This window comes from Myotis lucifugus, unplaced genomic scaffold (genome assembly GCF_000147115.1).
Source record: "Myotis lucifugus unplaced genomic scaffold, Myoluc2.0 scaffold_8, whole genome shotgun sequence".
Lineage (NCBI taxonomy): Eukaryota > Metazoa > Chordata > Mammalia > Chiroptera > Vespertilionidae > Myotis > Myotis lucifugus.
Window position 1 is genome coordinate 2,268,004 of NW_005871056.1, and position 25,282 is coordinate 2,293,285.

At 42.8% G+C, this 25,282-nt stretch overlaps 1 protein-coding gene across 2 annotated transcripts in view; it reads right to left on the bottom strand.

Annotated features, from left to right (window-relative positions):
- Positions 1-6,601: 6,601 nt before the first annotated feature.
- PLCL2 (phospholipase C like 2) overlaps positions 6,602-25,282 on the bottom strand; it is a 162,206-nt gene continuing 143,525 nt past the window's right edge. Inside the window, exons 5-6 of one of the 2 annotated variants that reach the window (XM_006083663.1) lie at positions 18,085-18,194; positions 6,602-7,444 (exon numbers count right to left, since the gene is read on the bottom strand). In XM_006083663.1, the coding sequence (XP_006083725.1) occupies positions 7,265-7,444; positions 18,085-18,194 (290 nt within the window). In that variant the 3' untranslated portion in view covers positions 6,602-7,264. The remainder of the gene's footprint in view (positions 7,445-18,084; positions 18,195-25,282) is intronic. The other variant, XR_002827955.1, reaches the window with a different exon arrangement.

The following is a 25,282-nucleotide window of genomic DNA, read 5'->3' on the forward strand; positions in this document are numbered from 1 at the left end:
TGTCTTTGGATCTATTTTTGTTCATCAGTTTATGTTCATTATTTTCCACAAATGAGTGAGATCATGTGATACTTATCTTTCTCAAGTTGGCTTATTTCACTTAGCATAATGCTCTCCAGGTCCATCCATTTTATTGCAAATGGTAAGAGTTCTTTCTTTTTTTATAGCAGTGTAGTATTTCATTGTGTATATGCACCACATTTTTCTAATCCACTCATCTGCTAATGGGTATTTAGGATGTTTCCAAATCTTAGCTATTGTAAATTGTGCTGCTATGAACATAGGGGTGCGTATATTCTTTCTGATTGATGTTTCTGATTTCTTGGGATATATTCCTAGAAGTGGGATTGCTGGGTTAAATGGAAGTTCCATTTTTAATTTTTTAAGAAAATTCCATACTGTTTTCCACAGTGGCTGCACCAGTCTGCATTCCCACCAGCAGTGTACAAGGGTTCCTTTTTCTCCACATCTTCACCAGCACTTGTCATTTGTTGATGATAGTCATTCTGACAGGTGTGAGATGGTACCTCATTGTCGTTTTGATTTGCATCTCTCGGTTGATTAGTGACTTTGAGCATGTTTTCATATGTCTCTTGGCCTTCCTTATGTCCTCTTTGGAGAAGTGTCTATTTAGATTCTTTGCCCATTTTTTAAATTGGATTTGTTGTCTTCCTTCTAAAGTGTATGAATTTCTTATATATTTTGGATATTAACCCTTTATCAGATGTATCATTGCCAAATGTGTTCTCCCATACAGTGTGCTCCCTTTTCACTTTGTTGGTTTATTTTGCTGTGCAGAAGCTTTTTGTTTTCATGTAGTCCCATTTATTTATTTTCTCCTTAGTTTCCTTTGCCCTAGGAGCTGTATCCGTAAATATATGCCTACAAGATATGTCTGAGATTTTGCTGCTTATGGTTTCTACTAGTATTTTTATTATTTCACAACTTACATTTAAGTCTTCTATCCATTTTGAGTTTATTTTTATGTATGGTACAAGTTGATGGTCTAGTTTGATTTTTTTGCAATTTTCACAACACCATTTATTGAAGAGACTGTCTTGACTCCATTGTATGCTCTTGCCTCCTTTGTCAACTACTAGTTGAGCATAATGGCTAGGGCCGATTTCTGAGGTCTCTGTTCTGTTCCATTGATTTATATGCCTGTTCTTGTACCAGTGTCAGGCTATTTTGATTACAGTGGCTTTGTAGTATAACTTGATATCTGGTATTGTGATTCCTCCAACTTTGTTCTTCTCAAGATTGCTGTGGCTATTCGAGGTCTTTTTTGGTTCCATATAAATTTTTGGAGTATTTGTTCTAGAACTGTGAAATATGCTGTTGGTATTTTAATAGGGATTGCATTAAATCTGTAGATTGCCTTGGGTAGTGTGGACATTTTAATTATGTGAATTCTACCAGTCTGTGACCACAGTTTAATCTTCCACTAGTTTATGTCTTCCTCTATCTCTTTCTTCAACGTCCTGTAGTTTTCTAAGTACAAGCCTTTTACCTCCTTGGTTAAGTTTATTCCTAAGTATCTTAATTTTTTTTGTTGCAATGGTAAATAGGATTGTTTTGTGTGTGTGTGTGTGTGTGTGTGTGTGTGTGTGTGTAGTTTTTCTTTCTGAGAGTTCATTATTTCTGTATAAACATGCCATTGCTTTCTGGATGTTAATATTGTATCTTGCTACATTTGCTGAATTTATTTATTAAACCCAGTAGTTTTTTGGTGGCATATTTAGGGTTTTTCTATGTACAATATCACGTCATCTTTATGCAATAATATTAGTATAAGGTGGCTATTGGTTTTAATTGTAGAACCAAAGATTGAAAACTTATAGCTACAGGACAGATTAATGCTCCCCAGAGACCTTGCCAATGTGACAAGCAGCAGTGTGGTGACTGGGAGCTGTGGGGGTGGCGGGGGGGCGGGTGGGGGGCGGTGGCGGCGGAGAATCATGGAGAGAACGTGGGGAACACTAACTGGCTGATCAAACGTGGTGGTGGGTCAAAGTATTACAGTCAACAACTGATGTATCAGGAAAGAGTTTTAAATCGGTTACTAAAAGCTATAAAGGTAAACCAACAGAACTAAAATGAAAATGCTCCAAGAGGGCTTGGGAATGGAGGGAGAGCAAAGGGAAGGAGCAGTGGAATGAGCCATGGTTGCATTTTCCCCAGGGTGCAGTCACGGGTCTCCTAACGGGGGTCAGGCAGAGGCAGGGACCAGCCTGTCCGTAGCTGCTCTGACCATTACGGTAGCCACTAGCCACATGCAGCTATTGACTTATTGAAACGTGGCTAGTGTGACTGAGGAACTGAATTTTTTAATTAAAATTTTATTAATATGCAAATTAATAGTCAGTGTGCCTAGTGGCTATTGCATTGAATAGCACAGATATAGATGTTTCCTTCATCATCAGAAGTTCAACTGGACAGCGTTGGTCTAGAGTTTGGGTGACAATTATCAGAAGAATCAAAACCAGAAATGATCCAGCATAAATTCTTGGCTGGGGAAGATGGAACGGGACTTTTACTCTTCCTATCACACCTCCTTTACACTTTGAATATTTATCATCTATATATTTTCTTGTATGTTCAGAATGCTCATATCAACCTGTCATCTCGAGGGCCACAGAAGTCCATTTCCACAGGATTTTTATGATTATTTTGTTTTTTAAAAAAATCTTTTTATTATTTATTTTTATTTTTTAAAGTTTTTTTTAAAATATATTGATTTTTTACAGAGAGGAAGGGAGAGGGATAGAGAGTTAGAAACATCGATGAGAGAGAAACATCAATCAGCTGCCTCCTGCACACCTCCTACTGGGGATGTGCCCGCAACCAAGGTACATGCCCTTGACCGGAATCAAACCTGGGACCTTTTAGTCCGTAGGTCGATGCTCTATCCACTGAGCCAAACTGGTTAGGGCTAAAAAAAAATCTTTTTAAAGGGAAGGTATTTGTTCTTGTAAATTCTAATAGTCATAAACAAAAGTCATTGTTAATCCCTATTTTCTTCTATCTAACATCCATGGCTCTGATAAAACACAAAATTATCAGAAGATAAAATTGAATTGCTATTTGTCACCTTCCTGGCCACAGCTCTGCTCCTTCAATACTCAATTATTTGATTCTTGTGATCCTTAAAGAGAGCTATGCCTTTTCTTACAATAAAAGCCAGAACTTCTCAGAGAGGAGGGCAATGTTGGTGGCACCTGAACACGTGATGTGCAGAGGGGCCGCGCGAGCCACTTCCCAGGGGAGCGGGAAGGGCAGTGTGAGGGGCATGAGCACTTTTTAATTTACCTTCTTCAGCACTTGACCTTTTCGGCAACAAGGAGCATATGTTTCTTTTGTAATTAAGTGAAACCAATAAAAAGTGGATTAGATATAATAAAACTAAATGTTTGGCACTAACCTTCTAGAAAAATGAGACCAAATCCTTGAGGAGGCAGCCTAGAGAGCCCTTGGCGATGGGCTCCAGTGCCCTCGCCATCTCACTCCCTCTCTCATCATTCCGGGCTCAGTGTCCTTCCTTTAGTCCTCAAGCACGCCACCCTGCCTCCCACTATGGGGTTTGCAACCTGCTGGTTTCTCTGCCTAAATTGCCTCCCTGGCTTCACCCTTCTTCACCATTTTTGCCTTCAGGTCTCAGCTAAAAGCCCACTTTCTCAGGGAGACCTCCATGGCAGGTTGTATTTTCCAAAGGTGGTCTTAACAATATCTCCTCTCCCATGTCCCATTCTGCAGCATGACCTCGCCACGCACCCATCAAGAGGAGTCATGTTCTCTACCCCCTGGAGCCTGGGTGGACACTAAGACAGACTTGCTTGAACAAAGGAATGCAGGAGAGGTGACCTGGGCCTTCCGAGGAGAGGCTGGGGAAGACTTGCGGGTCCCTTATGGGTCATCGGGGATGCCGACTCCCTCTTGGAACCCAGTGCCTGCTAGAAGAAGCCCAAGCCGCACGGAGAGACCACGTGCAGACACTCTGATCAACAGCCACGGGAGGGAGCCATCTCACATGTCCAGCTGAGGGGGACGCCCGCAGTCCCTGCTGCCAGCAACTGCACACCAACCCAAGAAGAACCACTGAGGTGAGCCCAGCCACACAGAACCATGAGAGGCAGTAAATTCCTGGTTTAAGTGTTGGGGGTTGTGTTTAGGAGCAATAGGTATCTAGTCCATCTTCCCAGGAGGGTGAGGCCCCCATTACACTCTCAGGGACCCTCCTTTGGAGAATAACTAATGGGAATAATACAGTGAGTCCACTGTGAGCCAGGCACTGGACCTAGTGCCTCACAGACACTATCTTACTCAGTCCTTCAAAAGGCCCCCTGAGGGAAAGAAGCATCTTTCAGTCTTTCTGAAGTGAGAGAAACAAGGCCGGTCAGGAACATGACGATCACTTCCCCTCTCTGCTCAGCCAGGACGGGAACACCAGGAGCCCCTTAGCAGCACTTCCCATGGTTGTCATGGTCCATGTATCTTTAGGATCAGTTGGATTAATGTCTCTTCCTTCCCAACTGAATTGTGAGCTCCGTGGGTGTTGAAACATGCTATTTTTGTTTGTGGTGAATCTTTGGTGCCTAAAATGTGCTCAATACCGTCAGAGTGAATACATTTCAGTGGCTTCCAGGGGGCTCGTGTTCAAGGTAAGAGAATAAAAGGCCATTTACCTCATTATTCCGTATGACCTCTACCCACCTGTAGTTTAGATGGGAAATATGTATTTGGAATGCACAGGAGTATGGATATATTGCTTGGGAGCATAGGCTTTGGAGAAGACAGATCTGGGTTCAAATCCTGACCTGAGCATTCTGTGACCTTGGCTAAGGTCATCATCTCATCACCTGTAATATCGAGAACATACCGTGCTGGGTGTAGAGAGGATGTAATAATGAAGTAACAGGCAGAATGCCTTGAACACAGGGCTTGGCATGCAATCCCAACAGGGTCCCACTGTCATGCACAACAGAAAATTCTTCCAACTCATGGCACAAGTGAGGTCTGCTCACATCAAACCTTAGCTCAGACTGAAATGGCAGAGAGATGCCTAGCTGGGCTGGGTGGGTACAGGGGAGCTACGCGGTGACTACACTGACATTTGCATTTATGATTTTTTAAGTCCTTGATTAAAGATTCAGCGAATTCCAAGTATCAATATACGAAATCGGGCCACATCATGAAGACTGAGAGCTGGATGACCTGCCAACTCCACGCAGATGGACAGCACCCTTTCTAGGCGGTAGGACACGCGTCCTGAGAGGAACTCTAACCGGCCTGGCTCCTGGGCCACACACACAGCCCTGAAATGGAGGAGGTAAGCATTTGGGGGGTTAGAGGCTTTCTGCCCCTCTATTCAGAAGCCATAGCTGCTAAAAGCAGAAAACAGGCCAACACCTGAAATATGGCTAAAGAGGCAGAGAGGAGGCGGAAGTTCTTCGTGTGTCAGAGAGGCCTCAGGACTTCCTCCCTGGATGGGGCATGGGCACGGCTGCTGGAAGCTGTCAGGGCTCCATTCACACGTTGCCCACGTCATTTCCCACTGCACTGACCAGCTGTTTGCTGTAGTCTCCGTGCATTTTGCCCGGCTGTTTGTTTTCCTGTGTTCTCGGCAGAGCTTTCCCAGTGGTGGTCATGTAGTTCCCGTTAGACATTGGTCCTAGTTAGGAGTGACGCACTGTGTGCGTACGGTGTGACTGATGACGGGGGCATTGTTTGCATTTACAGTAACTCACACGGGTGTTCCCCCACTTGAGGAATGTAATGACGGCGGGAAGCCAGCATGCTACCCCACGGTTACCACAATTTACAAACCCAGAGGTAGGTGTCTCACTTTTGATTGACCAGTAGGGGTTTTAAGGCCTCCGCAGGTTCAAGCCAGAGTGTGTTTACAATGTTTTCTTTGCAAGAGAGAACTGTTTGCAACCTTAACTCAAGCACATTAGAATGCAAAGGACAACAACTGAGCAAAGGAGTGCTTTTTTAGAATATTTGGGAGTTGGGCAGAAATAACTTAGATATGTTCAGCCTGAGCATCCCCCGATTGAGGAAATGACTGTGCGATGCCAAGTTGAAGGTTACAACACTTACCTGCTCACATACCTGAACCACTGAAAAGAAAATGGGCAAATCAAAAAGGGGTTGGGTTATTGAAGATTTAGACACATCTTTTACTCTTCCAAAATTTGGAAGCCATTTTGATTTGAGAGAAGCAGTAATTAGGCTGCAGGGTTTGTTATTTTTTTCAAAAATAGCACCAAGTTTCACTGATTTGGAAAATAAAAGCTTGGGTTAACAACTCAGCTGGCCTTAGGGAAGCTACATCTCCTCTGGCCTTGAACTTACCATTTGCATTTTGGGGCGTACTCTCTCTGGTGTGAATTAAGAAGCAGAAGGGGGTGTCTCAGCCCACTTTACAGTCAGGCAGCTGCCACTGTGTGACGTTGTGAGCACCTCACTATAAGCCAGTGTCAAGCCAGATAAGCAACCCATTCTTGACAAAGCTGTTTACCAAGTAATGGCTTACTCTTAAGAGCAGAATATTTGAAATACAATTTTTAAAAGTTAAAATTTCATTAAATGCATGTACTGCTATTGGAGAAATATCATAAAACATCATTTTTAATGTGAACACTACTTCATACAATGAAAAACTATTTACAATGTGTTGCTTCCAGATTGGTTGCTTTTACATCATATATATTATACCCAGCTGGGGAGCTTCAGTCCAATTGCACGTTCTCCTTGTATTGGATGGTGCTCCAAGGTCCCTGGGGATTCAGGGGATCTGTCCACTTACATTCTCCTTAGTAATTATGGCTCAGCAGGCATTCCACCAAAATCATCTATAACCCAGAGACTCTGGTAATCACACATGTAAAATGCGTAGATTACGTCTTTCTCCAATAAATACTAATTTGACAATACAATCCATTTCCATCTTAAGAAAGTGTTTTCTTTCTCAATGGAACTAGAGTGAATAGTCGGTGGTTCACACTGGAACGGAGTGACGGTGTCTTTGTATACAAATATAGCATACTTTGGCCAGGAATATCATTTCTTATTAAAGAGTTTATTTGCCTTCACACGCCGGATTGCTACATACATTCACAGTTTTAAGAGACTGCAATTAGCTATTCCAGTTGTGCTTTAAAATCCCAAATATTATTTTCATCAGTGAGTGCAAAGCGACTGCTCCACCTGACTACGGTTGGTCCAGAGCTATCACCTCCATGATGACGACGAGGAAGTGCCCTCACTCTCCAGGCTCATCGCTGGCTTTTTCAGGTATGACTTCCAGACTCCGGCGTGGCTTTTGCACATCGGCATTTTCTGTCCCTGGTTTATTCAGTCCACACGAAACAGCAGCAAAATGGATTTGTTTCAAGTTCTCCAAAGTCTCGTTCTTAGCGTATTTTAAAAGATCCGCTTGTCCCTGTAACAAAACATGCGATGAAACATGTTAGATATGACCTGGCTTATTGTCACGGTTTGACAACATAGGTCTTCTGCTGCAATAGAAATATTTTCATTCCTCCAAGGGGGCATGTGCATTTCTTACTGGCACGGCATTAGAATAGGTCAGTTTTAATAATGAGTTTACCAAGAGTGTGCTGCCTTTTCATTTAAAAATCTGAACAGAGGTGTATTACATCTTCTACATCTTCTAGTAATTTTGCCAATCTTGTTTTTTCCTTTGGTTTTTCTTAACCTTTATATTCTGAAATACATATAAACTCACAGGATGCAAATACAGTACAGAGAGGTCTCGTGTACCCACATTTCCCCCAATGCTTACATCTGTAGTACAACAGTATCCAAGCCAGGGGCTGACACTAATACAATGTGTGTATAGTCCCCCATCACTTTAGCCCATGTGTAGATTCATGTAACCACCACTGAAATCCACACACAGGGCTAACCCGTCACCACAAAGATCTCCCTGGTGCTGACTCCACAGTCACACCATTCCCATCCCTCCACAACCACTAATCTTGTCAAGCTATCCCGTGCATCTGAGGATACTTAGCAGCATCCCTGGAGAGTAGTAGCAACGACTCAGTTGAGACAATCAAATGTCTGCAGACATTGCCAAATGTCCATAGAGCCAATGATTTCAAGATGATGTGGTGTCAACTGCTCCATTGTTATAAATGTCAACATTCCTACTTTCATGTTTTGTTCTGTTTTTCCTCCTTATATTTAATCTGCTTCCCACCAACTGTTCTACTTATACTATTGTCTTTCCTTCTTTCTTAGTCTCTTTGCTCATGATTTTCCCAGGCTCTAAATTTATTCCATTACTCGATGATTCCTCTATAGCAGTGATGGTGAACCTTTTGAGCTTGGCGTGTCAGCATTTTGAAAAACCCTAACTTAACTCTGATGCCGTGTCACATATAGAATTTTTTTATATTTGCAACCATAGTAAAACAAAGATTTATATTTTTGATATTTATTTTATATATTTAAATGCCATTTAACAAAGAAAAATCAACCAAAAAAATGAGTTCGTGTGTCACCTCTGACACGCGTGTCATAGGTTCGCCATCACTGCTCTATAGTTTGACTTTTCCTTTGCCATACTTACATCCTTAGTACCATCCCTTCTTTCTTCCTTTATGCTTGTTATTTGTTTTCAATTGCCTCCCAATGTGCATCCTGCACAGATAAAACTTGGGGCCACCTGCAAAGGGTGACAGGTAAGGACTGGCTTTGGCAGACAACAGGACTATAATCAAATCTCTGCCACTAGTGCGTTCAAATGGCAATTTAAGTCACCATGAGGTGGGACTCCACAGAATGGTTTGCTGTTTACCACTTACTGTTCATGATTTTCCTGCTCTATAGATACCTTTAATTAGTTACTATAAATAGGTGTTCCATTTAGTTTAACTGCATATCTCCCAGAGGCCTCAGAGGTACCTCAGTGTCACTTTAAGATGACAGCACACGGTTCTAGGGTTCTCACTTGCGTGTCTTCTGTAACCAAAACCAGAGAATGAAATACAATCTCACAGCCAGGAAACAAAGCCTTTATCTAGACTATTAATAGCAGGTGGTCACAAACATAGTGCCTTTTAGTAACTGTTTTGTGATTAGTCATAAATTTGGGTGATGTGAGACTCATCTAGAAACTGAATACATTTTAAACCAGTATTTCTTAAGTTTTCCGCATCACAGGCCAAATGCACAAACCTCTTCTAAGAGTGCTATGGTAACTATGTTACATTTCTTAAAACTACAATTCAAATTGGCATAGAGGGCTAGGAATGTAATTATAGTCCTAAATTTGAGACCACACAGCCTACAATATGCCAAAATTAAGATATGCAGAAATGTATATCAGCAAAGCCTTCTGGAAACAATAGTTATTTAATGGAGTGACTACTGTATGCCAGGCACTGTCTAAGCTCTTCACAAAGATTATCTCATGGGAGGTTCAATTACTACCCACACTTTAAAGATGAGGAAACAGTTTAGGGAGATTAAAGGCCTCGCCCAATGCAGAGACTACACAGCAAATTTTACTTAAGCACACACAACTTTAACAAATGGGACTACATCAAAATAAAAAGCTTCTGCACAGCAAAAGAAACCAACAAAACAAGAGCCCGCTGCATGGGAGAACATATTTGCCAATGATATCCAATAAGGGGTTAATCTCCAAAATATAAATCGAACTCATACAACTTAACAAAAGAAGCTAAATAGACACTTCTCCAAAGTGGACATACAGAAGGCCAAGAAGCATATGAAAACATGCTCAAAGTCACTAATCATCCAAGAGATGCAAATCAAAATGACAACGAGGTACCATCTCACACCTGGCTACCATCAACAAACAAGTGTTGGTGAGGATGTGGAGAAAAGGGAAGACTGGGGCAGCCTTTGTGGAAAACAATATGGAAAATATTAAAAATGGAACTGCCATTTGACCCTGTGATCCCACTTCTAGGAAATGATCCCAAGAAATCGGAAACACCAAAGGATATATGCACCCCTATGTTCTTTAGCAGCACAATTTATAATAGCTAAGATCTGGAAACAGCCTAAGTGCCCATCAGCAGATGAGTAGATTAAAAAGCTGTGGTACATATACACATTGGAATACTATGCTGCTATAAAAAAGAAAATTTACCATTTGCAACAGCATGGATGGAACTGGAGAGCATTATGCTAAGCCCGTGGTCGGCAAACTGCGGCTCGCGAGCCACATGCGGCTCTTTGGCCCCTTGAGTGTGGCTCTTCCTAAGCCTTAGGAGTACCCTAATTAAGTTAATAACAATGTACCTACCTATATAGTTTAAGTTTAAAAAATTTGGCTCTCAAAAGAAATTTCAATCGTTGTACTGTTGATATTTGGCTCTGTTGACTAATGAGTTTGCCGACCACTGTGCTAAGGGAAGTAAGCCAGAGAAAGATTAAGTATCATATCATCTCACTCATATGTGGACTCTAATGAACAACATGAACAAAAATAGATCCAGAGACATAGAAGCATCGAACAGACTGTGGAACCTCAGAGGGAAGGGAGGGAGGAAAGAGATCAACCAATGAACTTGTATGCATAACTGCATAACCCATGAACACCGACAATGGGGGCTGGAAGAGGTCAATGGGGGGAAAGGGGCACATATGTAATACTTTCAACAATAAAGATTTAAAAAAATAACATTTTAAAATATAAGATTCAATTTCATTCAGAATGAATGCCTTTCTCCTCAGAAACAATTTCATGTTTTACTCAACAAAGATGGAGGTAGGGGGCTTGTAGGCAGCACCAGCGAGGAGGGGTGGTGCTGAGCGGGGCCTGAACAGAGGGCAGGAAAGGATGTCAGCGGCCGCAGGGCTGCGAGGGACACTGACCTCCACACGTGGCTCCCTCAAATGACGCCTCTGGGGCCTCCATTGTTGAGTAGTGTGGTTTTCTATACTACAAAGCTGTGTAAGTTCCAACTGTGACTGCATCTCCCTCGGCTACAGACCTGGCCATAGGAAGGGCTAATTTTCACCCTGGTGGTGAGTGCACCCCTGCAGCAGCAGAGGGGCCTCTTCTGACACAAAGGAGGTTGCTCTGGTGGCAGAAGTGGGGTCTCAGGAGCAGCCCTCGGAGTTTCCTCAAAACCCAAGCACAGAGGCAGGAAGTTGGGCATGGGTTCCAGGCAGAGACCAGTCCCTGAGAGGCGGGGAGTGCGGCTCAGCTGCACAGAGAGGAAGTGGAGGGCACGGGCCACTGAGAGGGCCAGAGCCAGGACCACGAGGGAGCTCCTGCAAATGCAGTGAACACGGTGCATGCATAGGACTCCCCCCGTTAACCTTTCAGCTCACCTGTGCATGGCCAAATGGTAGCTGAGGATCACAATTCCACATGAGTGGAATCCGACAGTCTGAGGTTTTACTGTGCTCAAATGCATCAGAAAGTACAGTCTGTCTAATGACAAACACTATTGTAGTTTGAGTTTCTGAGCCATCTGAGCAGTTTTCACACACTAAACAGAAATGGCTTCCAGTCAATTACAGCTTTTCAGGAAAACAGGCAACATAATACATCACCTATAATAAATGACCTAATTAAAGGATACTGGCCTCAATAAAGGAAGTAAGTTACACGTAGGCTACGGAAGTCATTTTTCCAAAGGAAACAAATGTTAGGCTTCAGGTTGTCAAGGTAAGCACTGCACCTCAAGTAAAAGCAAATAAAATTGAGATTAATGTCTTACCAGGTGCAAAATCTGTCTGGTTTAATTATTTATTTTGTGGAGAAGTCCTCTGTTCCCAAAGAGAACAAACCTCTGATCACATGCAGGGTCTAGTTTTTAGTCTTATTGGGAGGGTAGGATGGCACAGGATGGGGAGGTAGCTTGGTAGCAACTCGTCTGGAAAACATCTTGGGCTGCAAAAGTCCACGACTCAAGTGTGATCCAATCCAGCATAACTTTGGCCTCTATTAACACCAAATTTTCAGGCTACGAGCAAAATCATACCGAGTCTCACTCTGGGCTGCTGAGCCCAGCACATCTGACGTATGGGGATGATTCTGGTCGCCCGTTTTATGAACACTGACACACACAGCCCTCAGAAGGCCCAGGGCCAGCCTGCAGGGACCACAGCCTCCCATCCCTGGCGTCTGTGGGAGGACTGAGCATGTCTGAGTCAGACGGGCCTAAGAGAAGAGGGGATCTTTCCCAGGGACGGGAAGGGGTGTTGGAGAAGAAGGAACAGAGGGATTCGGTGCTGCCTAAGGGCATGACTATCACCAGGGGGTGGAGGTGGAGTCAAATTTTATAAATCTATGAGATTTTACCATCTTAGAAACGGTAACAAATAGAAACAGGAAAATTATCACTAGTGCAGTGAATACTTTAGCAAATGGAAAATAGAGGGAGAGGAAGGTCTTGATTAAGCTGGTGGTTCAAAGTGCATTCCGGAACGTACTTCCCACATTCCTGAGTAAACAAGAGTAAAATTAGCAAACCAATAACAAACACAAAACCACAAACAGCAACCAAACAAAGAAAAGGATATACCAAGATGTAAGCAACTTCTAAAAACTCACAGAAGTCATACTGGCAATTCATAAAAATCCTGAAAATTCTACCATCCAACCAAACTGGAGAGAAGCCAAGTGAGGGATGGAGTGGGAGCGATGACGGGACAAAGGGTGGGATGAATCTCAGAAGCATGATGCCAAGTGAAAGAAGCCAGGCACCAAGCAACATGAGAATTAGTCTTGGGATCAAATGGGACAACGTAAAAATGGCAATATCCCAGCTCCCTACCTAGATATACTTGAGAATACTCATATTCTCATCTTTCAGAGCAGATGGTCAACCAACAGAGCTTAGAACTGAAATGTGTAGCTTTAAAAAAACCAACAAGACAACTCCTATTAACATTTTTCATCTTTTTTCTTAACCTCAGAGAGATTTAGAAGAAATAAATACCCCTTACAGTAGACATTGTTCAGCAATTCATTTAGCTTCTCTACGGTTTACTTTTCTTCTGTTATATAAATTTAAAAAGAGCAATTAAGGTAGGATTCTATTTACTGGTGTACCGTATTTTATAATATCCGAGACTCAGTGCTTATGAGACCTACCATTATTTTTATAGACTGCTAAGAAAGAAAAATCACCGCCAATTTAACTAGGATACAATGCAAAGATGCCATGGACTATGGATACATACCAATTTCAAAGATGCCAAAAATATGAAAAAATTATGACTCGGAATCAATAAAATGACTCCCCATCCCTTCCTCCCTCTACCCATCCACCCACATGCACAACAAAAAGTGTCCTGGAGTGAGGTCACCTACATTTAATACTCGTTATTTCTTAGAGGGAAGAGCTGAGGTCATTTTAAAACTTTCATCTTTTCTAACATTAAAAACAACTTTCTAATGAAGACATAAATGAATGACTGCTCTTCAAAGAAAAAAATGACTGGGAGTAAGTATGCCGAGATGTTAACAGCGGGTCATTCTGGCTGGTGATCATGCATGACATTTCTTCTTTGTTCATTTCCGTATTTTAAAGCAATTCTTAAAATTGCAAAACTAAACAAAGCAAGTAAAGATTCATAAGAACTGGGATGGCATCCTTAGATGAAAGCAGTCTGTGGCAGGTGCCTCGTCTCAGGGTGACCCGCTGTCCCCGGGTACCCAGGCCTGTCCCAGCTTTCACACTGGAAATACACCTCCCAGGATGACTGGCCACCCTGCATCCGTTACTGTTCCCACTGGAGCGGTGATACACAGGAAAGACACTTGATTTGACTCTAGAGACTTAACACTTGGTATTTTTTAGGATGCTTCAGGATCCCCAGGGGAAGTTGTTAAAGATTCCTATGTCCCGCCCTGGAGATTCTGATGCAGGACCAGGAGGTCTGAGAGGGTCTCTGGAGGCTGCATTTTTAAAATATATATGTATATTTTGATTTTTTAGAGAGGAAGGGAGAGGGATAGAAAGAAACATCGACGAGAGAGAAACACTGATCAGCTGCCTTCTGCACACTCCCTATTGGGGATGTGCCCACAACCAAGGTACATGCCCTTGACCGGAATCGAACCCGGGACCCTTCAGTCCGCAGGCCCGAAGGCTGAATTTTTAAGGACCCCAGGTAATTCCTATACATGGCTTCAAGCTTGCTCAGCAGGGCCTCCTCCTTCTCTCTCCATATCCAGTGTCCTCTGAAACCTTCCCTGAGCATCTGTGCCCACCCACTGCCAACTGCACAGCACGCGGAGCTCTGAGGGCTGCCACCTCCCCGTTCACCGCGAAGAACAAGCCATGAGAGGAGCTCCTGCCAGGAAGAGGTTAGCAGCTCAACTCACATCCAAACTTGCATACGAGTCCAGGAGCACTGATTCTTCTAAAGAAAGTGTAAGCCTGGGAAACACACAGGAAGCCCTTCTATTGCACGGAAATGACACACAGATCTCGCCAATTCTCCTCCATTGCTCGACACCATCCACAGCAAATATTATCCTGGAAATTTGAAAACTATCCTGTACATTTCTTTCCTTGTGAAAAAAGTCTGGGGTGTTAATTCTCGCTCCTGGACATAAGTCTGTGGACAAAAGTGGGGTATGGGGAGATCTGAAGATGGTGGTGTAGGTAAACACCAGTACTTGCCGCTTCCCACAACCACATCAAAATTACAACTAAAATACAGAACCATCATCCAGAACTGCGGGAGAGCTGGCTGCATGAAGTCCTACAACTTAAGAAGTAAAGAAAGCACGCCGAGACTGGGAGGGGGCTGGTCCGGCACCCACGTGCTGGTTGTTTTTTTTTTTTTTTTAATCAGGAGGGAGATCATCTCTGCAGAGGCTACCCAGGAGGAGCAAGGGGCCCCAGCCCCATACCAGCCGGGGTTCCAGAGCTGGGAAGAGAAGTCCCCGTAACTACAGGCTGTAAAAACCGGCAGAGACTGCGGTTGAGTGCCAAGGAGGCTGCTGGAGACCCAGGTGTCCCTCTTAAAGGGCCGAGCACAAACCTACACGGAACAGCTTCTTCCGAGCTCCAGCACCAGGGGACCCAGTCACATACAGGGAGGAACTGGATTGTCTGGCATTGGGGCAGGAACTTGGGGGTCGCTTTCTCCCAGATGGGTGCTCACAGAAGTCACTGTTCCTGTGCTGGGACCTCCTGTCGCAGGGCTGACTGGCAGCCATATCCAGGTCTCCATCAGCCTGGCCCACACTGTTTGCTCCACCCTAGTGATTCCCTGAGACCCCACCCCATCCAATTTGCAGCCCCACTCAACCTGTTTGCAGCAGCTTTTCCATATGAAAGGCCTGTCCTGGCTCAGGCTTCAGACTGGTAAAATCCTTCAAGCTGCAGCTGGTGACAGCGTGCTCCAGACCTATCAATAAAAGGCCCAGAAAAGGCACTAGCACCAGCCTGCCTTGCTTCACAGCTGGGCCTCACCTCCTGCACAGCAGCTCTCCCATTCTAGTCCCAGCTGGTCCTCACAGCCCATTGGCCTGGAGGTCAACTCCTCCCAGAGAAACCAACAGCAATCAAGGCTCAACTACAAGACTGTGCACACAGCCCACACAGGGGCGCACCTAGAGTGCCCAGCTCAGGTGACTGGGGAGGCCGAGCCAGTAGGCCTTACAGAACCACCTGCTACACAAGGCCACTCTGCCAATGCCAGGAGACATAGCAGCTCTACCCAATACATAGAAACAAACACGGGGAAGTGGCCAAAATGTGAAGACAAAGAAACATGTCCCAAATGAAAAAAATGGAAGCAAGCAAACTACTGGATACAGAGTTCAAAGGATCTTCATGAGACTTTCAAGGATCTTAGTGAGAATGTCAAAGACATGAAAAAGGGTCAGTCAGAAATTAAGCATACACTAACTGAAATAAAGGACAATTTATAGGAATTCAACAGTAGAGGATTCTGAGAATCAAATCAACAACTTGGGTGTTTTTTGCTTCCTCATATTCCAATCAGAAGAGCCAAAAGAAAAAAAGACTCCAAAAATAGTAAGAAATTATGTGCTCCACCCTCAAGGGAGTACATAATTTGTTAACTATCCTGGAGCTTCTGGGACAACTTCAAGCATACCAACATTTGCATCATGGGGGTGCCAAATGACGAATCTCAGTGGGAAGGGGAGGGAGGGCGGGAAGAGATTAACCAAAGGTCTTACCTATGGACACAGACAGTAGGGTGGTGAAGGCCTGGGGTGGGGCAGGAACCGGGTGGAGGGGGAAAATGTGGGGGAAAAAGGGAGACATCTGTAATACTCTCAACAATAAAGTTGTTTTTTTTTAAAGGGGTATGAGTTCAGTGACCTAACGTAACATCATGGGGGTGGGAGTGATATGATCATAAATTCCTAACCAGGAAAGGCATGGTGGGTAGTTACACCCCAGTCCTATAACTTCCTTCCTAAAAGGTTTAAGCAAGCCCTGTCCATTGTTCTTGTGCATCTAGGTTAACACACCCTTGAAATGCCAGAAGCAATCTTCCTTTACAGACCCCTGGGAGGGGGTCTGTAACAACCCTCAAGGGAGTACATAATTTAACTATCCTGGACCTGGTTTTCTCCCACCTTCATTTAATCTTCCTTACTTTCCCTCTTTAACTCTAAAGGCATAAAAACTAAAAACAAAACTGCAAACTGTCATTCTCCACAGCATCTGAGATCTTGCTTGCAGTGTCATCAGTTTGGCTCAAATAAACTCTTACAAAAAATCTCTATAGGTTGGACATTCCCTATGTAGACAAGTCAAAAGAAAATCTGTTACCTCAGGGTAGCTATTTGGTTCAAGTACTTATTTCTAAAGCCCATACAATCCTTTATGTCACCTGGTTTTCATTAGCATGTGAGCCAGGCTCCGTTTTTGGTGCTTCTCAAACTTTGATGTACATAGGAATGCCCTGCAATCTTGTAAAAACAGAGCTTCTGATTGGCGGGTCTGGGGTGGGGCTGGGCGAATGCAGGTTGAACAGGCTCAGGATGACGCCCAGATTGCTGGGGCCTGGACCACAAAGGAGTGGCAAGGAGAGCTGACAGATGGAAGCTGGTTCCCTAAGTCTATTTTTACCTCCAATAAAAAGCCCAGTGAGCATTTATTCCTATCACAAGGCTATGAACTACTGTGCTATTTTTTCCTGAGATTTACAGGAAATTTGTAGTGTAACCCCCACCTCTGGTGGGAGTGAGTTGGCAAGTAGTAAAGCCAAATTCCTTTTCATTGTACATTCTTATCTCTGCTGTTACGGAACCGCAAGCAATCAGAGTTAAACACTAAGCAGAAGACCTAGAGATTTAAAAAAGTACATGTGTAGGAAGGGGAGTGTTTGAAGAAGAAAATGATTTTAATTATAAAAACGAGTAGGGGTTAAATGTGAGAAAACCCAAGCTGGCTAGCTTTGGAAGGGAAACTTGTTAAATCAACTCGGAAAACTGTCATCAGCTGCAGGGCTGGATCCTTTACCTCAAAGGGGAGTGGGGGGGGGCGGGGGGGATTAAAAGAAGCAGCGTGAGAATGCCTTTAGTTTTGAACCCAACTGAGCAGAAAGTTTGGCAACCAGGAAGGAAAGGACAAAACCAAGATCCAGAGTGAAATAATAATTTCTTTCCAATAGCAATTCCTTTACATATTTCTTCTGATTATGCCCTACACAATTGTCTCCTATGTTTTTCTGGGATCATATTAATATGAAGGCTGTCATTGTTACTGAAAGTGTTAAATGAAATTCGAGTAACTAGAATCTTTAAAGTCCCAATCACTCCTCCGTAATCAATATTTCCTATTTCACACACAGCACCTGGCATTCATGAAGTTCACAATGCTTCAAGGATGAAATGCAAGGTCCTTTCACTTTCTACCAGAATCCACAATGTGCCAACCAACCGTTAAAGTCCCCACATTCTCCCTCTGAGCTGCGCCACCCAGCCATGGTGCCTGCAGACTCTCGGAGGGCAGAGGGTACTGGATCCCTGTAAGCATGGATAGCTTCCATGTACAGGAAATGTCCTGACAGAAAGAAACACACTGAAGAAGTCTGCAAAACCACTAGCACCAGCAACAACCCGCTAGGTACCTTTAAGATGGTGATATTCCAGGTGAAGCTCTCCACAGCTTTTTGGAGTTTTCGCTCCTTCAGACCTTCCCTGGTGCCTATGCTGTGCAGGTGTTCATGGAATTCCATGGCTGAAAGAGACAAAAAGACAAAGTAGATTACTTCTCCCTCCAGTCTGTGCTAATGAGCCAGCAATATCTCTTTTACCAGGTATTGTTATATAATTCCAACGTCCAGTGGAATTTTGTGAACATGCCTATTTAAGAATGTAATAATGGGGGAAACACTCAGAATTCAGGGCATCAGCAAGTCGGAAGGTATGTGAGAAATCTGTGGTCGTTCCACATGGTTTTGAAGGGCGAACAGGACACACGGGTTCATTCTCCTCGTTTCAGAGGTGAGGAAACTGGCTCGGCTCGCACAGAGCTTGATGCCAATGGAGGGAGCAGGAGGAAGAGCTGGGACGAGAACCCAGGTTTTGGGAATCTCACAGGCAGATTTCAGCTCTGTTGAGGACACAGTGTCAGCAACTGGGGATGAAATGAATGCAAAATGTATTTCCTGTCACAGGAGAGTCAATCTGAGATCAGACACCAAGCCTGTTGTAAAAGGAAGGGGATGGGGTGAAAGACCATAAACTCTAACTGGACATTTATATCATAACTCCATAAAATTCAAGTAATCCGATTAATATTCCTTACTGTCATTCGAAATAGTCTCTTAGAGGCTCCCCATGCAGTGACACCGCAATAAGGCGGGACCGGTATGATGGCCCTTTTACTGGTCTAATAAAATTAGGATTCACTGACTTTTTGCATATTAAATTGCAATCAATTATCCCATCTCTGGCCAATGGGAATCCTTCAGACAGGTTTCTATGTCCTTTTGAAATGACCAATTCGCCTTTGATATGTTCCTTGTTTTCTTGCACAAGATGTTCTAGACCAGTGATCACCAACCTTTCGGCCCTCATGGGCCACCAGTGGTCCTCGGACCACCGGTTGGCGACCACAGTTAGACAACCAAGTCCATTCCCCACCTCACACTTGGAAGCAAGCATTTCTCTGGATTCTGTCAGGGGGAATATTTAAAGCCCACATCTATCTTTTATTAAAGGGAAGAGTAAGATCTTGCTAAACTTCCAATTCAAATTTAAGTATACAGGGTTTTCACATACTATATATATATTTAAATTTATGCTTATTTCTTATCTGTTATGGGGAAGGTCTTAATTCCTAACCACCTCAACATTACTATTACTAGTAACTGATGAATCTAATTTAAACTATTTATTTTGGCCTTGGAATGTATCTTACTGAGAATGTTTGGCAAAAATATTGTATTCTAAGATCAGTCAGAATAATTCTTTTCTCTATTTGGTTATGTCACTAACCAAGTACAACTAGATTCACTTGTTTCTTTTTCTTTTTTTCATTTTGTGTGTTTTTTCTGGATGTAATCTGTGTTATAATTATCTCAAAACTTTATTCCAAAGTCAAATTATATACCAAGGTGTATTCAGATAAGTTTTGCTCCATCCTGGTCTCCACTACCCTGACCCCTCCCTCCCCTATTCAGTTTTATTAGTTTTTATTATCTTTTTTTATATTGTTTCTCCTTGAAAATATAAGCACATGTGTACAAATATTCATAATGCTCCTTTCTTGTACAAACGTAGCATGCTATGTGCACTGTTCTGTACCTCAGCTTTGCTTTTTCCTCACGTGACTACGCCCTATATCTAGTTCTGACTTTCACTGGATGTGCTTAACACACTGCAAAACAGACAGACAAAACCAAGCAAACAAAATAACCATGGATAGGTGGCAATCTTGTTTTAAAACCCAGGTGTTTTGCTAAAGCATTAAACCACACACACAATTTTTTCCCAGGTTACATGTGGGAGCCTCCCTGGCATGTGCTGTACTTCTTAAAAAATGGCCAGGTGAGGCCCTAACGCTGAGACCCCAATGTGCTGGGGGGAGGGGGGGAATTAAGATTTAATTTTGGACTTCAGCAAGATCTGGGTTTCAGGGACTGAATCATTAATACTCATTGTGTTTATATTTCTGGGGGTTGGGAGACACTCGTCTCACACGTCTCACGGAGGTGTGGTAGACTGAATCCATGACTGGGCGACAGGAAGGAGAGACACAACCAGGTTGTGTGCAGGGGGTAACTCTGTAAACAAGAAGACATACACCTGGAAGGGATGTTACCACTACAACTGCCTGCCCGCCGTGGGGTATGATGTTGCTTTTTTATTACACATTTCAAAACTGGCGCAAAGGTGTGACAACAATACGGGGGATGTTACAACGACAAAGTTATCTGCGTGGAAGCCTCACTCCACTAGAGGCAGACTGTTGGCCTTGCTGAACAGTTCAGCACTGTAACTGGGTAGAAGCTTCCTTCCTTTAACATGGCCTTTTTCCTTTCTTTCCTTTGATTCAAGCTGGGTTCACCCAGGACCCTGACTCACCTGCCTCCTTCTCCCTTGCACAACCACTCCCTTAAGCATTTAAGCCCTCAGGACGAGATTCTGATCAGCATCAAAAAATAATCTTTAGAACAAAGCCTCCGGTCTGCTGACCACAGAGACTAGAGATAACACTTAGGCCTCAGTTGTGTTTCACCTCCAGGCCAGAAAAGCAGTGAAACCAGATAGAGATGCCACTGCTGACATCAGGACCAGATGATCAACTACCCTCTTCCCCAGCACCGACCAATCAGTAGCCACCTGCACCCTGACCACAACCCTAACTCCCTTAGTCACCATGACCAGGAATTTCCCCCGTACAGCCATCCCCGGGAAGCCATGGTCTTTGAGCATTAGCGAACTTGTCTCTGGGCGTGGGCCACATCCTAAAAATAAACCCTTACTCTGCTGCAAGCTCCTGTTGGTGTCTTATTGGGCTTTGATGTTACAGGCGAATGGACCCCTTTAGTCTGATAACATCACCGGTAAGGTAATGACACCAACTGCTCGCTGGGCTTCATTCCAACAAGGAAAAACCTACAGATAATACAAGCATGGAAGAGTGGGTGGAGGCAGCACTGGCTTTGACCATCTATCCCAGATTTAAAGAAAGCAGCTTTCAGAAAGTTCAGAAGAACACAGGCCAGAGGCAGTAACAAGACAGGCTGCTTTGAGAAGGAACAAGGACTCAAGGGGGAAAACAGTCAAGATGGTGAAAACGATACTGATAAGGAAGAAATGGGAAAGCATTTAAAGAAATAAGTGTAGCTGTTTTAAAAAGCTCATATTTTACATGTTTATTAGAAAGTGAGACTAGAGATTCCCCTTTATCTTATCAATTACCCTCTTCCCCAGCTTACATGTGGGAGTCTTAAAATATCTGCAGTCCAATAAAAGTCATAGGGAAGTGCAAAATGTTTTAATAAAGTTCTTTAAAAATGGGGCAAAAAAGGTGATGAGTTGAAAACTGGAAAAGTTGTTAAAAATATAAAAAACCCCAATTTTTAAAGTGACCATTGTCAATGATTTCATTATGCTGCACAACAGATGTTTCTTTAAAAAATATTTTTATATTATTAACTTACAGACTGATCAGTGCAAACATGTTGCTCACCTGCTGATATGAAGCATATGCTGATTTTACTTTTATGGGAATAAAGGATTCTCACCGTGGCCTATGCAGCATGATTGCTCCCTCTCGCCTCCCCTGTCCTATGCCAAGCCGAGGGCAAGGACTTAGGGCACACAATGCAGAGGAGCAAGAGGCAGCTCGCGGGGTGCTTTACATACACTGCAGAGGAGATTGGAGAGGGGCACAGAACCCTCCCACGGAAATGGTGAAGAAGGACTGGAATATTGGTTTGCCTGAGCCCAGTACCCCAAGATTTTCCAACTGCCATGCATTTGAATGAGAGTCCCTGCCCTTAATAGGAGTGTATGCTGTAGTTATGTGCATCAGATAATTATGCTGTGAGGAAATACACTAAGGGCGATTGAACCCAGTTCTAAGGGAATACAGAAGGGGAAGAATGAGATTATGCATTTGAACTGGGTCAGTCCCTATATAACAAGAAAAACTAATTATATATCTAAGATGCAAACTGCATTATTCCCTTGATATTAAATTACCAGGAAACCTATTCCAACATCACAGGGGTCTTTTTGGTTCTTTACATCAACAGTGAGTATAAAGGACTTGTCTGGGGTAGATGTTAACTTTCTCCCTTTTTCCCAAATTATTTTCAGCAAAGAAACATGAACCCAATGAAAAGTCCTTTAAGATTCACTAAGAATCTTAAAAGTATCTCTCTTCTCCTTCTGTGAGTCTTACCATACTGTCTAAAGAGCAGATGGTGAAAATGAGATAAGTAAAAACTTTAAGACTAAGTTTCCACCATCCCATACCCCCACAAAGAAACCGAGTTGTTTTTGCTCTAAATCTCCTGGTTCTATAATTTTAGTTTGAGGTGGTGGGGTTAGGAACTGGTGGAAGGTGAAGGAATCTGGAGCTCCCACTGTGGGGACCAGGATGGAACGTTGGTCAGCTCTTGGGGGAGCACTGGGTAGACAGGGAGTGTGTGTGGATCTGACTGCAGATGGACAGCCAGAAGTGGGGGAGGCAGGCAGTTAGGAGGTTGCTCCAGTAATCCAGAGAATTTGAAGGCCTCTATTGCGTGAGAGAGCTTGGAGGAAAGGTAACTCAGCAAAGGATTTGGGGGAGGGAAGCTGTAAGAGGATCCTGAGGGCAGGCTTCCCAGGGAGGGGATCTCAAGCCTCAGTGTACAAGAGTCCCTGGAGGTACTGTTTAAAAGGCAGTTTCTCTGCCTCTCCCAGAGCACTCTTAGGAAAACCAGAACAGGAGGATGGGGAGATGGGACTGAGAGGGGAAGTCATGATGAAGATGCAGAGCAAGCCCAGTAGGTGTCAGAGGGCCAAGGTACAGGAGCATTTCAGAAACCTTAGAATTATGAAATAGCAACTGTCTATCCTAAAAAAGGGAAGGACAGAAAGGGGGGCAAGAAAGTCAAGGCTCTTCCTTTTGAAGTGACTGGCCCAGCTCACGTGTACAAATATTTATTTCCAAATTATTTTATCTTAAATAAGATTTCTTTCTATGTTTTCTATGTTTCTTGTTCATTAAAAAGGACTCTAGTGTGAATAATCAGGAATATTTACTTGGAGAGGTGAAACTGAACCATTACCCAAGAACTTCTTTATATGTGGATTTTTCAGAATAGATCTCAATTTCTGTAATTAGTAGTCAATCTCCATAATATTGAAATACAAAAGGTTGCATCATTTTGGATAATGAAAGGAATTATTGATTCATGAAGTAATAACACTAATTGGTCAGGCAATAACATTCATTGATTACACACCATGTGCAGGACATTACTTTGAATAAAGCACTTTTGATGTTTCTCTTGAAATTATCATGTTTTCTTTGATTACAAAATCCACATTTTTAACCGGTATCCACATTTTTAACCTGTAAAGGGACAATCCGCATTTTTAATCGGTACCGTGTGACATCGATCGGAACAAGTGGTAATTTGAAGGAGCAATACAACAAAATAGCATACATATCAAATCGCATATATATCAACATATGTGTAACTCCATCTATTGAAAAAAATCCGCATTATTAACTGGTACACCTAGTATATGGGAAATCTAGCAGGCATGAATGAACTATATACTATAATGTAAAAGGTTACAGAATAAATTACAAACAACTGGTAATTTAGGGTTATATTACCTAGTCTCAAAAAATACACTGAAAATAATAAATCAGACAAGTTTAATGTGTTTTCACTTAAATGACTAGATAGAACATGAGAAGAAGTAAATACTCCTAAGGTGCAGTAGATTGCCCTTGCACCTGTTATAAAAGTGTAAGCAATTATATTGGAAATTATGTAACAAGGAAGACAAGGGTCATTTGGATATTTATAACACCATTCTCAGGCCATACAAAATTATCAACTTAAACATTAGCCTACTACATTTGGTCAAACATTTAATTAACTCTCCCCTAATGCCCTGGCAGGGCCAGGCCCAGTGATTTTGTGGGCCTTGTACAGCTGGTGGGCCAGATGTTCCCCACCTCTGCTTTAGGGGCTGAAATAGGGGGCTTTCTCACGCTAAAGCTCTAGTTTCATTGATGAATTAATTATAGGTAAGAAAAATCTACACTGTTGAAAATAATGAGAACTTTAATGAAAATTTCTTTTGTGATGACCATCTACAAAAATCAATTATTTAAAAGTTTAAAAATTACAGATTTGAGCCAAAAAAGATTAAATGTTGTTACAGAACATGGCTGTGAGCTTGCATGGCCTGACACTGCCTGGGGACTTACAGAGAGCTATGGCCAGGCACTGGTGCCAAACGAGAGGGAGGCAGGTTCTTGACTGAGTTGCTGCTGCTTAGTGACAAGAATCCCCACTGTGAAAACAATCTTCAGGTTCAGAAATAGAAACCAGGACAGTAATAAGGAGGGAATAAGTGGGGTTGCTTTCTTTTTTCAGAAACAAGTTCCATTTCCCTGTATATTTTCAGGATCTTCATCATAAATGTGTATATCTTAGAGCCATGTGTAGTTGTTACATTACCTTAAAGTTAGTTGTTTAACATAAATACTTGTATTTTTCTATTAGTTAATGGCCCAATCTAGTCTGATTTGAACTAAATGGCATTATAAGAGCCTCAAATAAAGCATGGCCTTGCCCAGGATTTTTAATGGTGAAACGTAACATTTTGGGTCAAATACTAGTATTAAGAGATAGGGGTAGGGCAGGGAAGCAGGAGTCCTTGATTCTACTAAATCATTGCATCAAAGTAAGACATGAGGAAACAGTTCATTCTGGCCAAAGAAATGAAAATCTTTGTTAAGTTTTAGTAAACTTCATTTGAAAATAAATACTAATTAGGTAAACAGTCTTTTGAAAAGTGTGACATGTTATATAACTGTGATGTGCCATATTATTTAACAGTCAAAATATACAATGTGGTTAAGGGCATTAAAGTTGAAGGTTGTGAGCGTATATCCAGATCCAACGATGCACATGGGAACATGGCCTAAAGCTTGGGGTGAGTGATGTCCAAAAAGCAGAGAACGGTCATGTCTCACACACAGACCTGGCTGGGCCTGGCTGAGGCTGCTCTTCTGCCAGAAGGGTTCTCTTTGAGCCTTTCCGGCTCTGTGCCCAAACCCTGCAATGACCCCATGACCCCAAG